Raw genomic sequence first — 17510 nt, 5'->3', positions numbered from 1 at the left:
TTTCTTTTCTTTATCCTACTTTGCTTGCAATTCTGTAAATTGAGCGGTATCATCAGTCAGATTATAAAAATTCAGGCGAAGGCGCTTTTCATGGGGGCTTAAATGGCAGGCACAGGCGATCAACAATTTGCTTTCTTCGCGTGACGCACATAGGATGGACTTTTCTTCTTCTTCTATTTCTTCCGTTGGATTACATGAAACAAAATCAACTTAGCGCTTTGAATTCTTTCGGGATCATGAAAATTTCCGATATACTGCCACTAAAAAGTATTAATCAACGAGTTTCCTTTGTCGAGCAGAATACGACAACCTCTCCCGTTCACCACAGATGAGAAGATATAGTAACTGACGAAAACATCACATCGTCAAATTTTTTCTTATCTTTCACTATCTTATGGGGGCATCGGGTGGATAGGTTGGGTTGGGATGGGTGCTTTTTTTTTGGAGGTCTGGTGGGGAGTGGTTTGCGTTTTTCTACTTTTTTCTTTTTTTTTTGATTGGGATGGGCGATATTGAAATGATCATAGATTTCTGTTTGTTCAGTCTTTGTGACATGAAATTCATATAGATGGTATAGGGCCTGGCTTTGGTTTTTGTTTTTGGCTGGGCTTTCTTGCAGAAGAAATGGATGGGATGGAAGAATTAACGGCTTTTATGATTGTGATTGTGATGAGATGAATGGATGGAAAGTGTGAGATGAAGAGGAGAGGTGGACAGGGGAAGAAAGATGGAGGAATTTGTACGAATGATTTGTGTGGCTATGGTATGGTAATTGATGGAGCGATTAGCAGATGGGGAATGGGAAGTGGAAGTAGGAAAAGAGGCGAGGGGATTTGAGAGAGGGGTTGGCCTCTTTTAGTTGGGTTGAGGGTGGATGAATGGATGAGGAGGGAGGGGAAAGGATAGGAATAGCATGATGAGAAGTGAATGTACTATAAAGTACGTACGTAGCGAGTGAATGAAAAGACAATCAAAATACCCAAGTAATATAATTGGGTTCGGAATGGGGATACAAGTGAATAAATGATGTTATTTATTGCATTGTTTTGAGATAGGGTGGGAGAGTTAGATTGATGAGCGATTTGAATAAGCTATCTCTTGGTGTACCGCTTTCAAGTAATGTAATTCTTTAGCATATAGGCTATATTATCATATAAGCTACTTCATTTTGTATACAATATTCATTATATATAATCATATACTTTCTTTATTCATTAAGAGAATTTTTCAAAACCTTTTATATAAGATCTAATTTTTCAATTATTTTAAAATTCTAATTATTTTTAAAGTATTAAGTAGACTTGATAAGATATATATACGAAGTATAAGAGTAAAAGGAGTTTGTTTATTTTATCTACTCTCTTTATACGAAGAGGGACTTACTAATTATATATACGTATATCAACTCTATTTATATATGAAATATATATATAGGATAAAGCGTAATATGTAATGTCATGCTCCTAATTACGTGTTTTAATATAAAGTCATTAAAGAAAAAGAGGTTTTATAATAAGAGTTCTAGAATCGTCTCACTATATAGAATTCGATTTCCCTACTAAAACTTTTGATTTTTCAGCTTTTAAGATTTCTATTTCTTTACTAAAATTTTACATAAAATAATGAAAAGAATTTAAAAACAATTTAGAATTAATTTGATTATATATAAAAACACAAGCTATTTTATTTTGAATTTTTTATTTATAAGATTATAAGCTATTAAAGATAAGAATTATAAAAAATTGAAAATCATTTATTCTATATAAGAAAAAGATTATAAATTAAAAAAATTCAGTTTTTTCAATTTTGAATTTATATAATCTATAATATAGTTTATTAGTATGTATATCATATGAGTATATATACTACTCTTTTTACATATAAAATTCGTCTATATGTAATTATATACTTTCTTTATTTATTAATAGACTTTTCTGAAAATGAAATATATAATATTTAAATATTATGAATTTCTAATAATAAATCGAAAATTTGAATTATTATAATAGTTATTGTAAAAAGAATTTTTTTGTAATGAAAATCGTAAGAATGTTAACTTTTTTTTAGAATGTAATAAGAATATTTAAATAAATATTAGATTTTTGAATATTCAATATTTATTATTATTAAATATAAATATTAAGAAAAGCTTAATTTTGATGTATTTTTAAAGTAGTACATATACTAATATAATATACATACTAATAAACTACGTTACTACTTATATAGATGTTCCTTATATAAGTGTTACGGGAGCTGCCTCTAGGGTCACGTGGAAGTGTCTAGAGATCTTCCGAAGTGGTTTAGACTAGACTTTAAGTAGGAATTCAATAAGGTTGTAACTAGTTGTAATTCTCGTAATTATAGTAATAAAACTAATGATTATTCTTGAGTACAAAGCTCTACATTGTAATGAAACCCATTCCCTTATATAGACCTTCGTTCTTTATCCTAATCCCTAGAATCTCTCCAATATATTGGATCATTAAGAATCACAACACACTCCAAAAGCACTAAAGCTCCTTGACGCTCCATCACGTATAATTTATGTTATGTGACACGGTATGTTGAATGCTGTCGTAATAATAAGCTACGCTACGGGGTAGCGTGTTAATCGATTAACATATATCTCAAGATTTTCTAATAAAAGTGAAATTTAATATTGAATATAAGAATTTCAAAATTATAAAAAGGTAAATAATAAAATAAGTAATTCTAATAATTAAAGTGATTTAAATTTTAATAAATTCAATAACAATTTCAATTTCTATTTCAATTTTTAAAACTTATATTAATCGATTCCTGAAATTTTAATTAATAATAATATCACCCTTTGTTAAATTTTCATATGTTTATTTAAAATTATATATTATTTCGAAAATTGAATAATTAATAAATCGAGAAATTACTTAATATGAAATGATATTATTAATCTAAATTGATTTAATTTAAATTCTTAATATTTAAAATGATAAAATAAGATTGTATTTACTTAATTAATAAAATAAGAAATTAAAAAAATTAATTTCTCCCTTTTAATTTTTTCAATGACTTTAACTTTAATAATTAATTTTATCAAAATTATTAGGATTAAAATCTCAAGAATGAAATCAATAAAATTCACTCAATTGGGAGTATAACTTTTTAACTCAAAATATTACTTTTTTATAAAAATTCGAATATATAATGAATTTAAAAGGCTTAGATTAATAAGTTTTTATTAAAACTATATTATGAAATATTTAATATGCATTTAGCTTAAATAGAATTTTATTTTTAACGTCTTGGTAATATTGTTCAAATAGGCCTCGATAGAGAATTAGAAAGGGAAGAGAAGGGGATGAGGAGGAATAAAAAGGGGGAAGGGATAAGCGAGTGAGAGGATATTGTTGGTTCGAGAAGGATACGGAAGACGTAGCACTCACGGTATTCGTAGGTCCTATGTCTAAAGAGCTGGCTAAGTACAGGAAGTTGTAGGTCTTATATAAACGCTACAAGAAGAACTAATCTCTTCTACTTTCGCTTAAAGCTATTATATCCCGTATTCGCTAACAACTACAATATAGTAGCTAATGAATTGAAGCTATTCACTAGATCCTAATGATCAGTGTTCATACAGAGAGGATATGTTTTTAGGCCTTTATTAGTTTATTTAATTTTTCAATTTTTTGAGTTTTTTAAAGGAGGGTTTTATACGAGGTTTCGTAGATGATTGAATGAATGAATGAATAGATGAATGAGATTAAGAGCTACTTATTTATCTATCTATCTACCTAATACTTATATCGCGGATAGCGATCTTACCCTTTGTTTGTTTTTTATGGTTTTTTTCCGTTTTTTTTTTCCGGGGAGGATGGGGGCATAGTGAGGAAGGAATTGAAGGTGAGGTTTTGGGGGGGGGGGGGGGGGGGGGGGGGGGGGGGTGTAGAGAGATAGATGAATGAATAACGTAGTTCATTAGTATATAAGTTATATCAGTATATAGACTACTTTGAAGATATATTGAAATTAAGGTTTTCTTAATATTTATATTTTAATAATTAATTATTATTTTTAAAAGAAAAATCAAATAAAATCATAATAAAAATAAAATATTTTTAATATTTAGGTTTTTTTTAAAAAAATTCATGTTAATTCGAAATTATTATACGTTATATTTCAAAAACTCTATTTCTTTAACAACTTTAATAATAATTGAGATTTTGAAAAAAGAAATTAGATTTTTGAAATAATCGAAAAATTAAGTCTTATACAAGAAGATTTTGAAAAATTCTCTTAATGTTACGGAGGGTACCCGCACCGCAACATGGATTATAAGGTAAACCTAAGGCCTTGATGTTGGGACCTACGGAAACAGTACTGTAGGGACAATCGGCTAAAGAGTATAGGTTAGATAAGCAGTAGTATCATTACCAATCACAAGATGGACGTTATATGATCAGGAAACCGACTTATCGAAATCGGCTTTATGATAATCGACTTGTTGATTTATAGGGTACGAAGTGTTACGGGAGCTGCCTCTAGGGTCACGTGGAAGTGTCTAGAGTTCTCTCGAGGTGGTTTAGACTAAACTTCAAGTAGGAATTCAATAAGGTTGGTAACTGGTTGCAATTCTCGTAACTATAGTAATGAAACTAATGATTGTTCTTGAGCACGAAGCTCTACATTGTAATGAAATCTGTTCTCTTATATAGACCTTCCTGCTCTGCAGAACCTACAGTTCTGTCTTGTCTGGATCCTCTGGATCCTATGGATCTAGATGTTTATTCTTCGATCCCCTAGATCCTCTAGGTCCATCACGTGACTTCCTGACCATGTGACGCGGTATATTGGATGCCGTCGTAACACGAAGGTCTATATAAGGGAATAGGTTTTATTATAATATAGAGCTTTATACTCAAGAACAATCATTAGTTTTATTATTATAATTATAAGAATTATAACCAATTACAACCTTATTGAATTCCTACTTGAAGTTTAATCTAAACTACTTCAAGAGATCTCTAGACATTTTTACGTAACCCTAGAGGCAGCTCCCGTAACACTTAATTAATAAAGAAAGTATATAATTATATTTAGATGAATTTTATATCTAAAATAAAGTAGCTCATATAATGATATAGTCTATATGCTAATGAATTATATTAAATGAATAAATAAATGAATAAACAAATAGATGAATGAATGAATATCTATTAATTAGATATATAAAATTACTTATATATATATCTAGAACCCATTACTATATAATTTCACTCCCATTACTATTCCTGATTTTGAATAATTACATTAATATATAATAGTATTATAAGATTGTAATTATCTCATTATTCAAGTTGACACATAAAACAAATGAATGTACCTCGCAGAATCTCCCTAGCGTTATCAATTTTTCACATGTGTTCTCTGTCGCTTACAAAATCTTCTTCTCACAGTCCTTCATGGGAATATTGTGTTTTAGGATCGGTAGTGAAGAATATGAATGGATGATTTTATGCTTCTTGTGTTTCTTGTGTTTTTGTTAGATGGATATGTTGGTTTTTGAATAAGTTCCTTCTCTCAATTCTCCTCCGCCCCCCCTTTTTTGGCTGTTTCTGGAATGGATAGAGTGGGTATTTCTATAGCTTCATATATATGCTTAGCACACTTTACAGATCTTGATGGACCTCATCTCGCTTCCATTTCGCTCGATGCTATTGTATCTGCTGGTATCTTTCCGCTCAGTTGGAATTGGAGTTGTAGTTGGAATTGAATGGAATGGAATGGATGGGAAGTATTTCGCTTTTCTTTTATCTTCTTCCTTGATGATATGGGGATGGATCAAGATTCTTTGTGGTCAAGAGGTTCATCTAGTTTCTTTTAGGTACAATAGAAATTCAAAGGTTCTTTGATATTCGAAGAGTATCTTCGAATATGGTGGATAGGGCGGCGGATAGGGTGTGGTATTATGTAGTGTAGGTATTTCGAAGGAGGATATTGGATATCTTCATACAAAGCGTCGAGCTAATTATATTGTTTATGGTTTGAGCTTTTATTCGTAGCAAGTGAAGACTTTGGTAGTACGAGGATTTCAACGTCCCTTATTTGATTTTTTTTATGTTAGAAAAGTTGCTAGGTGGATCTAGTGTTTGAACGTTCATTTTCTTGTGTGACTTTATGTATCAAGTTCTGTTCCATAGTTTGTCATGGAAGTTAATTGAGTCCGGTTTCATTTCCATAGATGTCGGTCATCTTACCAAAACCAGAATATTCTTACTCTATAGTGCTAGTATGGAGCATCAATACAAAAAATAGAGGAAATCTAAGAAGTCTTGGAGCACTGCATCTTTATATGGACTCATTGAGATGGAAGTAGTGATTAGATCATGGGTATTTATATGTCTACATCTCGTGGCTTGAGATTTCTATCTTAAATTTGCAAATTTGCTCCGTGGATTTGAAGCGCATCTGTTATTTTTGAACTTTAGATTTCTACTCAGATCCTTCTACTCCATCTGAAACACAATAAAGATGTGTTCTTCCATTTCTTCCGACGATCCAATGGATCTTGAGCCCGATGAGAATCCGTCCACGACAATCGTTCCTGAGCATCTAGGAAACGAAGACACGATGATAAAACTCGGTTTCATCGATGAATTGAAGAAATTATTCGCTATTAATGAGCTTCTCAATCTTCCTCAGGTAAGCATCCCATTTTGCATTTCACAATTGCAAGTCCCGATTACAGAACTGTATACATATTAACGGATAAAATAGCTCGTCGTCATTGGCGACCAAAGCTCCGGAAAAAGCTCCGTTCTCCAAGCTATCACACGACTTTCGTTCCCCGTTGACGACGGTCTCTGTACACGTTTCCCTACCGAAGTTTCCCTTCAACGAGCATCGGAAGACGTTTTAGAGATCAGTATTTCAAAAGCAGTTCGTGCATTTGATGCGCCAAATCAAACTTCTGCGCAGAAAATGTGGCTCGAGAAGCAATCTACACGGATCGATGAGTTTAATGCGAAGTGGGGAGGGAAGGGTGCGCAGATGGATGATTTTTGTGAGATGATTACAGAAGTAAAGTATCGTCTCTGCTCTAAATTATCATGATAGAGTACAAAGCTAATAGAAATTTAGGCGAAAAAAGTAATCATGGGAGATACCGTCGAGCCTGGGCAGTCGGCCAAAAAGATAAACGTTGCAAAGAATAAGAAGAATCTACTAAGCGATGCTACCTTGAAGATTGTCAAAAAGGGTCCAGGAGAAATCAATATCACGATTATTGATATTCCTGGATTGGTTTCATGTAAATCCTAAGAGTGGAGTTGATTTTTGACCACCTTTCTAACGCCCGCTAGCAACTCACCCAGCTCATAAAATGGCAAAAGCATTAGTGGATCACTACATATTGAATCCTCGAAGCATTGTTCTGTAAGAAATGCCAGGAAAGATTCGGAAAGTGCTTACTAATCATTAACAGAGCTGTTGCCCATCCTGCAAATGTCGAGACTCAGGATATGTTCCAAATCATTCAAGGCATTGCAAATTGGAAGAACAGAGTGATTGGCGTTATCACAAAATGTGACAAGATAGAACCAGAGGGTGATGATTGGGTGCGTATTCGCCTCTATCGTAATGTTCATCATGTCAAAATACTAATAAAAACAACTTTGCAGGTATTCAGAGCAATCAAGAACGATGAGAGCGATCCCGAATTCGACAGATGTCTCAAATACGGCTGGTTTGCACTACGCAATCTCTCTCCCTCTGAAAGAAAATCCAGTCCGGGCAAAGAACTCCAAACCATCCGAGACCAGAAGGAAGAAAAACTATTCAGCCAAAAAGTCTGGACAGATCTCGAACGACAAGAGAAACTAGGCATCAAGAATCTCAAAGTGGCATTGACACAAATGCACAACGAACACGTAACACGCAGTATCCCCGAACTCATTCCCGAAATCGCAGACCGTCTCAAAACCATCGGAAACAAAATCGATGCTCTAGGTCCACCGCGCATCACACCTGAGAGTCAGTTGAATTGTTTGGTTAACCTCGCGACGAAGTATTCTTTGCATGCGGGAGATGCTATTGATGGTCATAATGATCGGTTACCTGTCAATTGTCCTGAAGTCAAAATCCGGAAAATCGTTCGCGATACTCTAGATGAGTTTAGGGATGGCATGACCGCGGTTTACGATCAGCGCTTCAATAGTAAAGTGCTGGGCTTCTCTCTCGAATCGGTGGATGAGAAAACATGGGAACGTGCCGTACTTCGAAACAAATATTTTAACGAGATTAGCCAATGTATCGAAGCCAATCGCGGCAAAGAAATGGCCGACGAAGTAAACGGCGCTGTGATCCGTAGTCTCTGGTCCGAACTAACACCCGTTTGGAGAGATCAATCCAAAACTCTGATAGAATCATTAGTCAACGCGATTTGGATATCCGTCGGATGTCTCTTGCACGCGATATGCGAAGAAGAATCTCTCTTAATGAATGTGCAAAACTTCCTCGAAGAAGACAAAACCACTGTTCACGAGGACGCCATGCACGAACTGGATAAACTTCTCAACGACGAGAAATCCGGACTGATCGTCACCCTCAACAAATGGAACGTATATCAGCTATCCGATTTGCGCGAGGGGAGATTCAAACTCATGACGGCGCGACTGGATGAGATCCAGAGACGCGATAAGGATATTGTGAAAACGCAGGTCAAGAGTTGGTTGGGACATAATGCGAAAGTTGATGCGATTTTTACCACCCATGATAAGTTGGCGAGCTATTATCAGATTGGGATGGTGAGGTTTGTGGATAATATTTGTCATCAGGTTTGTGAGAGACATCTCTTGGGGGGGAAGAGTCCATTGAGGACGCTAGGGCCGGATATGATTACGAAGAAGTTTCAGGGGGTGAGTTTTAGTTCTTTTTACTTTTTTTTCTCGTTCATTGTTTCTTTGTCTCTGCGAGTTCTCTGTAGATAATAAGCGAGAACCAAATTAACGAAGAATAAATAGAACGAAGAAGCTCTACGAAAGATCGCAGGCGAAACAGCAACTCAATTAGCGGAACGAGCTCGATTGCAAAAAGATCATGAGTCGTTGAAGAGAGCTATGGAAAAGGCGAAACAGTATAAATTGACTTTGGGGGTACATGGAATGGGGTTGTGATGGATATAGTGGGAAAGAGGAGGTAGTTTGATGGGAAAAGATAAACTGGTGAGATGGGGAAGGGAAGAAACTTTCAGATGATGGGATAGAAAAGAGATGAGACTGACAGTATTGAGGGAGGATGAATGGATGAATGGATGAATGGAGAAATACATGGCGCAATGGGAACAACTGCATAAGCATAGACAAATAGCGGGTTAGATTCAGACGTGTCTAATATTCTCATAGCATATTATATGCAAAGATATTGCTCTCCGAATCCTCCATTTGCCGTCCCAATTAGCCAAAAAAAACCTCCCCTATCTCATACATAATACTAGCACTAGCTTTACCACCACTTCAAATATCCACAAACGTCCCCCAAAAACCAAACAGCCATCAAAACCAATCCATCTTCCCCCGAGAACAGCACATCCATATCCACACCCACAACTCAACCTCCAAGAAAAACGCACAATATTCGCCAGCGAGGCACAATAAGCCATTACAACTAACTCTACCTATCTATCCATCTCAACGTGGTATTGTAACCCAAAATAATTCACCCTTCTATTTACATACAAAGAAATAACAAAAGAAATCAAACGAGTGTAGTTTTAGTTATTATATTTTGATTTTGGATTTGAATCAAGATCTGGGAATATTGATAATGCTGTGCTTCGTATTTTTTTTTGATGGACGGACGGACGGATGGCTGGATGGATAGATGGATATCGATCCTGCTACATCATTTAAGATACCAGAAGATAAACCTAAATGCATCATTTCTCGAACATCAGTATGAGAGGTATGAAATACATGACAATATCCATGAACACAAAGAATATTCCACAGCCGAAGGAGAAAGGGGCGTTCGATAATCAATCAATCAATCAATCAATCAATCACCTATTCTTCGGTCCCCCAAACTCCCCCACCTGCACATCCCGCACCTCACTCGAAACCTCCACCTGCACCGTCCTCATAATCCCTTCAATTTCCTTTCCCTGTCCCTGTGCGCCTCCCGTCGCACTCTCCAAATCCCTCTCCCTCTCCCTCTCCAGACTCTGCATCCCACTCCTCTCATCCACACTTCTTTCTCTCGCAATCATCCCCTCCTCCCCAGTTTTCCCCAAAATCGTCTCCTGACTCTCATTATCACTTACGTCCCCCGGATATCGAGCTGCGGCCCTCGCTGCTCTTTCTTTTCGCGAATTCGTGAGAGTATTGATATTGGAAGTGGTGGTGTGGTGCTGACTTTTCGAGTTACTGAAAACTTGCATGTTGTAGGAGGCGGTATGGGCGTAGGGGTTTGAGGAGCCTTTCCCGGTTGAGGCGAGTTTCTTGCCGAAGACTTTGAAGAGGGGAGCGAGGACGGGCATGGAGGTTAGGATGATCTTGTTTTGTGTTAGCTTCATGTTTCATACACTTTTTCTTTTCATTTTCATATTTCTAGTTTGAAGGGGAAGGAGAAGTGGCAAAGGACATACCCCGACATTTAATTCTATATTCCCCCACACGACCAACATTGTGGAATTACCACTACCGGTCGCAATAACGGGGATTTCAGTCGTCCGCATAACCGAACACACCGTTGTGAGAATACCGAGGGCGAAAACGCCAATGATGCCGAATTTCTTGGATTTATCCATTCGTAAACCGTACAGAAATGGGATAGGAAGAAAGAAGATTATGACATCAAAGACGATAGTTGTAATAGCGAGACCGAGAAATAGCGGACCAACGGGAAGACAGGTTCCTGCAGTCGTTGGATTCCATGATCTTTTGATCTGATGGACCCATAGATTAGTATGTTTCATTTTGTGAGGAACGCATTGGAAAAGAGGGAAAGAGGATCTGTATGTACCGGGTTGCAATTAAATATTAGTACCAGAGTCCCGACTGTATGGCCTATAATGCAGAGAACCATCACGGCCCATACTATGAGACGGTAAGTTGGTTGTCCCTTGGAGAGAATGCGAAGATAAGAGAAGCAAAGTGAGACTTTGAAGGCTAAGATGCCCATCATATAGAAAGGTCGCCCGGCATAATTAATCTGTTCTTTTATCAGTGGCTGATCTTTCGTGCATCAGTCGATTGTTACTGACTCTAGAATATGTGTTCAAGTTGACAATTGGTCGGAGAGTCAACGGCAAACCTAATCCCCATCTTGATTCTATTTCATCATTAGCTCATACCAAATTTGTTCAAGATGCTTCTTACGAGCAATAGTACAAGCGTTGTAAACAATACTACATATCTACCCACGGTTATAATCAGCATAATCTGCAAAGATAAACGAAGAAAGACCTACCGCAGCGAAAAAGACGGCCCAGTCATCAGCACCAACACCTCGCACAGTCCGAACTCTGACATACAATCTCGCGCTGACAGTGATGAGCATCAACACAAGCAATGGAAAGGAAGCTCCTAAAATCGAAGGATAATTGGATTGAGCATTAACCTCTGGTGTCGAGTTGTAGACCCACAAAGTGGGCATGATGATACAATTTCTAGAAGATTTTCTACAAAAGCTCCAAATTTATCAACGATCACATAGCATCTGAACACTGGATCAGAGATATGTATATACCTTGACGTGCTTGGACGATCCTCAATCATTATGGATTTATCACTATTGCCAAGCTCCTGAAGAAACTCCTTGTTAAGTTGTTATGTCGTTTTGATTATCGACCTGTTCGTGTTGGAGATGTCATTTCCCCCATGTCGTCTACAGGGGCCGCGACAGGTATAGTGCCACGGTTGTTACCAAATGCCTACGATACAACAGTAAGCTGAGAGATTTCTGCAATGTAACTTCGATCAACGCAGCCACTAGTTTCGGCTCCTGTTATTTGGGAATCGAGTCATAACTCTAACATATTACTGTGTTGAAGTTTGTTTGTTGCTAATATCATCTGTGTCATTGGCACATTACACAAGTATTGCTTCAATTGCCGTACTCGAAAACGAGGCATCTCTCAAATAGAAACACGCCACACATTATCCTACGGGGATGGGGTCTCAGAGACCCGGATGTCCAAGAAGATGGACCGTTAACAAGATGGTCTGGCCTTGTTCATATTCCTATGCGAAGCAATTGTGTCTGCTGAAAATTTGACAGTCCTCTTGGACCTTGGGCCCCTAGAAATTCGAATGAGTACCCTAGTGTAAATAATCAATAGCAAATTGCCAGGCGTTGCATATTTCACGCAAAAATATCCAAATTGGTAAAGGCTCCGTATCTTTGCACCGGCATTCCCCCCAAGCCCCCGTCGCGAACAGGGTTTTGATCCAAAATCCCCACAATTCGGATCAGATTTTGATTTTCCCCAACCAAACATCAACGATTCATAGCTCGAGGCAAATCGTCCGAGTTTCAACCCTGTCTAAAATCAGCGGAATACCTCGAGGATACCTGCCGAGGTGATATTCCTGATCATAGTTCCTTGTCGTGGTGACATGTCAAAGATTTTCCTAGGATTGTTATCCCTCTCTTACAATAAACCTCGAAATTTATTCGAAGGATGATAGAAGGAATCAAAACACTTTATTCAAGTACCGTTTGTTGAAGTTGTATTAAGAAATAAAGAACGGGCTCGGAAGCCAACTCTTAGTTCACGGGATCGTTCCGGCCCCCTTCATAATTGACAACTAAAAATGATTCGCTAGGGCTGACCCGCTTTTATCATGCAAAAGCCGAACTACAGTCTGTCCATAAGGTTTTTCGTTAATTCGGCCATGTGATAAAATCTTGATCGTACGGACGTAACATTGGACGAGCTGACGAGTGCTAAATCAATAAACAGTCGTCTGTGTAGGTAGACACACCAATTTGACTCTGTGGCTAATTCCTGCGCATCAGTTTCAGGAGACTCAATAAAAGACTGCCAATCTCGAGAGCAATCCAACTCGTTTCAGGCTTGTAAACTTTGTAAACTTAATCCCATGAATACCAGAATGCAATTGTCTGAAGCAAAAAGCTTTTACTTTCCCAAGGTTAGGCCCAGAGGACCAAGATAATCTTTGAAAAGTCTAGACTCACGGATACTATTGATACATCCGGTGCACAATCTTGCGATATTTTATAATCGTAGCAAACCATGCTTGAAGGATGAGAGCTATCTCCGAACGGGAAATGTCTCATTGCCCTCGTTGCATATGCATATAGCTTGTCAATCAAGTATCTTGCTTGGCTTCAAACATGTACTCAGTAGCGGTCGAGTTTGAGGTTTTTCCAGAAATTCTTCCGCTCAACGGATCTGTTTTGTAATTACCCAACCTCGAAGATGAGTGAGAATTGCTCCACGAAAATGACCATAATCGCTTTACCAAGAAATTACCTGATAGGAAAATGGAGATTCATGGTTTGCCACACACGAACAATATCTAGAAATGCTGATGATAAGGATATTATCTCTCCACTCACATCACTGATACAATTTGGAGTCAATTTGCCGTCGAACTCGGATGCGAGTTTACCGAGTCTACAGCCTAATGTGTAGCTCCTGCTCCAGTGTACAGGTGAGAATGGTGAGAGACCCACTCGCAGAAACGGCAAAATCGAATGATAAATTTCGAAACCATAAAATTCATATGCAGAGTTTCATTGGTGCTATATATCCTGCATAGACTATGAAGGACAGTAAGCTGCAGTCTAGGTTGTACTGAAATGAAATGACAGCGCAAGGTTCATGGGCTTGCGCGGGGTATCTACCTAATATAGAAGCAGCCGTTATCAACTGCCCCACGGGGCGCCATTGCGTCGGTTTTCCTCAGCATCGTCCATTGGGCGAACAGAAGGTAAGAGACGGACCATTTGCTATCCTGAGAAATATTGCAATTGCAAGTCGTATCGCAGCAGTGGAGAGATTCTACACATAATCTTATCTGACATAGATATATCATGTCTCGTTTGTTCTTTTTTCACATGTTTCTTCAGGTACCAGATCAATCATGTCTTCGACTTTAGCACTCTTGTCAAAGCATAGAGGCGCGGTTACCGTTGCCGCAGTGGCTAATACAGCTTCTATGCTGTTTGGTTACGATACAGGAGTCGCTGGTTCTGTAGTCGCATTGAGAAGGTGACTATCAAACAACTACCACGGGAGTAAACGTCACTGACCTCTTGAATAGTTTTTCTACGGAGTTCAAACTCTCGACAAGCCCTGCACATTCGGCATACATTTCCTCTAACATTGTAGCTCTTCTCAATGCCGGTGCATTCTTTGGAGCTATAGTTCCGGCCCTACTCACGAAATACATTGGTCGAAAACCAACCATGACTATTGCAGCCGCCTTTTTCATGCTCGGTGGAATTCTTCAAACTGCAGCTCAGCCACCTTCCCTGTCTATGATTTATGCTGGTCGTGTTATAGCAGGTTTCGGTGTCGGCATGGTTAGTAACCTTACTCCAGTTCTTGTTGCCGAGACTGCGCCGAAAGAACTGAGAGGATTCCTTATGGGACTTTTCGAAATGTTCCTTGTGAGTGGTGGATTATTGGCTTACTGGACAACATATGGATGCTCGTTACATTTAGAGGCCACGAGCAAACAGTGGCGAATTCCACTGAGCATCCAGATCGTCCTCGCTGCAATCATTATGATCGGATCATTCCTTATAATCGAATCGCCAAGATGGCTGGCCAAACAAAATCGATGGGATGAAGCCGAACACGCCTTGTGTTATCTCCGAGGCTCAACATCGGAGGACTTGGACATCAAGACCGAAATTGCAGAGATGCATGCGCAAATTGAAGAGGAAATTGCCGCAACTTCTGGTAGATCGGTTACTGAACTGTTTCAATCCAGAAACCTTCTTCGTCTTGTTTGGGGATGTGGTGTTTCTTTCTTTAGCATCTGGTGTGGACATAACGGAATTCTGTACTACGGACCAACAGTATTCAAACAAATTGGGTTTACCGCTCAAAATGCTGCTCTCTTTGCCAGTGGAATCTTCACCTGTCTTAAGGTGGCGACTACTATCCTTTTCTTGATCGCAGGAGTAAGTTCGATCATACCTTTGCTGTTCATTGCGTCTCAATTCACAAGTGGATCATCCTGACACTGATACGTTTAGATCCAACATTTCAAGAGGAAAAACCTATTGAGTATCGGTAGTGCTGGCATGGCAATTTGTATGTTTGCTCTTGGTGCAGTCCTAGCCACACATCCACCAACCGCTGGAAGTTTAACAAACAATACGCCAAGCGGAAAGGGAATGGTAAGTGTACTTCAATACCACAGGCTGAGCCAAATACTGACTTCTTCAGATGGCAATCATTTACCTCTTCGTCGTATTCTATTCAATGTCCTGGGGTCCTATCGCTTGGGTTTATATTGGGGAGTAAGTTGTCATATTACCACATTATTTCTTCAACAGGCTAACAATGCCAGGATTTATCCTACCCGCATCCGTGATTGGGGAATGGCTATCAGTGTTATGGTTGTCTGGCTTTTCAACTATGTCGTTTCCAGAGAAACTCCCATCGCAGTGTTGAACATTGGATGGAAAACATGGATGGTATGTTATTTCCAGAGAAAAACAATAAAGCTTGGGAGAGTCGCGAGAAGCTAATGATTTTTGGTGGGAACAGATTTTCGGAACATTTAACTCGGTCGCATTCATCTTTACGTTGTTCCTTCCGGAGACCAAAGGCTTGAGTTTGGAGGAAATGGATGTACTCTTCAAAGTTGTCAATGAAGATGTCAGAAGGAAGGATGTCGATGAGCATGTCGTAGTGCCACTGGATGGCAGCGAGAAAAGTACAAATGCTGGGACGGTCAGGGAGGTCTGAGTCCTGTTATAGATATGTATGATATTAACAATGTGGTGCACTGTGTAGATATCTCTAGTGAAAGTTCTCACTTTAATTCATCTAGGAATGTTGTGTGCGTACTTCTCTTTTACCCCTATATAATTCTACCATGCGTCTTGATCTGTCGTGAAATGATTAGTACTGTAGGCTGCCTTGAGTCTGTACATAATACCGTTACCATGTTAGATTCATCCCAGGGCTTTAAGACTCTAAGTTCCAGGCACTAGACCCTATAATAGATGTGCAACAAAAGATTGAGCTAGATCGCTCGTTGACGGATGATTGGCTAGAGAGCTCGTACTTTCGATATGTATATTCGTAGTGAGTTTTGATGGGAAATCTATCATCCTCAAGGCACGATAATGAAGCAAAGTATAGGGGGTTTTCGAGAAAATGAACTACAGGGCTCGATGTGCTGTATCCCCTCATTTTATCAAGTTGAAAGAGGATTCATACGAATAACAGTATGCAAGCAGATGATTTGACATCCAGGTTCGATCATTGCCGTTGTGTCTTAGCTGTACCAACGTACAAACGGTTCATCAAACGGGCAGAACTCAACATTCGCGTGAGCACGTGTAAAGACGATTGACGTGCCGGCAGCCATTCTTTAATTGGTTTAGCACTGGACTGGCTAGGTAATCAAAACTCAATTCCCACCAATTCTTCCGACGACTTCAACCCCTTTTTGAATCTTTCACTAGAAGATTAAAAAACATGGCAACATCGCCGTCATCATGATGTAAATGGTATATTCTGTGGTAGCAAAAAGTCACAAAGATTCTTCCATTACTCATCACGTGTTTGTCATTCATACCCCTCCATTCCAATTCTACCACCATGGTTCACCATCGATTCTTTCTTAACCTTACCCAGGCATTGTGTCATTATTATCTCATCTCCCCAATATAATAACTATCAATTTTGCCAGCCATTATTATGGAATCATTCATCCACCACCATACACCAATATTGCTTGGTTGCTACGAAGTATTATTGATTCCGATTATTGTGGTTCGCAATTCCCCATCTTTCAATTGTTGGTAATGACGACACAGAGATCCCCTGTTACATATTACATCATAAGCACTGGGAGGATGAAAGAACCATCTTCTGCAACCGGGCATCAGCGCATATGTTGGTAGATCCTTTTGCATCATCTCCGTCTCTTACTGCTCCATTTGTTTAATTGGTGGATGCGTCAATGTATCTTGGATAGATTTCCTTGAAATCAAATCTCGATGTCTTCTGATATGGGATTTTCAATTTGCCCATTAGCGAGAATGCGGCGGAACGAACCAGTGGGAATCATCACCCTCCCGCCGTACATACTGGGTACATAATATGATATGATACACACCTTATGAGAGGCTTTTTTTGGTTCCCGAACAAATGGATCCAATAGATCAAATGGATCCATCGGAAAAATAGCCACATTTATGATCATGCGACCGTGTGGCGTTGCCTGTGGATATATGACGTTTTTCTCTATTGCATACTCTTTTGTTAGATGTTACTACCCAATAATGATTGACTTGTCTTGGTGTGGCAGGTCCAGATG

At 38.4% G+C, this 17510-nt stretch overlaps 3 protein-coding genes across 3 annotated transcripts; 2 read left to right on the top strand and 1 right to left on the bottom strand.

Annotated features, from left to right (window-relative positions):
* Nucleotides 1–6510: 6510 nt before the first annotated feature.
* On the top strand, nt 6511–9152 carry EAF01_004114 (uncharacterized protein; the record flags this gene model as incomplete). The annotated part of the gene is made up of 7 exons (XM_038912368.1): nt 6511–6681; nt 6757–7059; nt 7120–7288; nt 7341–7413; nt 7463–7595; nt 7659–8894; nt 9000–9152. The coding sequence occupies 7 exons, from the start codon at nt 6511–6513 to the stop codon at nt 9150–9152; spliced, it is 2238 nt and encodes a 745-aa protein (XP_038772052.1).
* An 884-nt stretch (nt 9153–10036) lies between these two features.
* Nucleotides 10037–11631, bottom strand: EAF01_004113 (uncharacterized protein; the record flags this gene model as incomplete). Its single annotated transcript, XM_038912367.1, has 6 exons — nt 10037–10528; nt 10622–10921; nt 10999–11187; nt 11240–11307; nt 11355–11391; nt 11446–11631. 6 exons carry the CDS (start codon nt 11629–11631, stop codon nt 10037–10039), a joined length of 1272 nt encoding a protein of 423 aa, XP_038772051.1.
* A 2456-nt stretch (nt 11632–14087) lies between these two features.
* On the top strand, nt 14088–15928 carry EAF01_004112 (uncharacterized protein; the record flags this gene model as incomplete). The annotated part of the gene is made up of 6 exons (XM_038912366.1): nt 14088–14215; nt 14268–15135; nt 15211–15354; nt 15404–15477; nt 15528–15654; nt 15728–15928. The coding sequence occupies 6 exons, from the start codon at nt 14088–14090 to the stop codon at nt 15926–15928; spliced, it is 1542 nt and encodes a 513-aa protein (XP_038772050.1).
* Between the last annotated feature and the right edge of the window lie 1582 nt (nt 15929–17510).

This window comes from Botrytis porri (genome assembly GCF_014898465.1).
Source record: "Botrytis porri strain MUCL 3234 chromosome Unknown BPOR_005, whole genome shotgun sequence".
Lineage (NCBI taxonomy): Eukaryota > Fungi > Ascomycota > Leotiomycetes > Helotiales > Sclerotiniaceae > Botrytis > Botrytis porri.
Note: the sequence above shows the minus strand (reverse complement) of the source record. Positions and strands in the feature narration are given on the sequence as shown.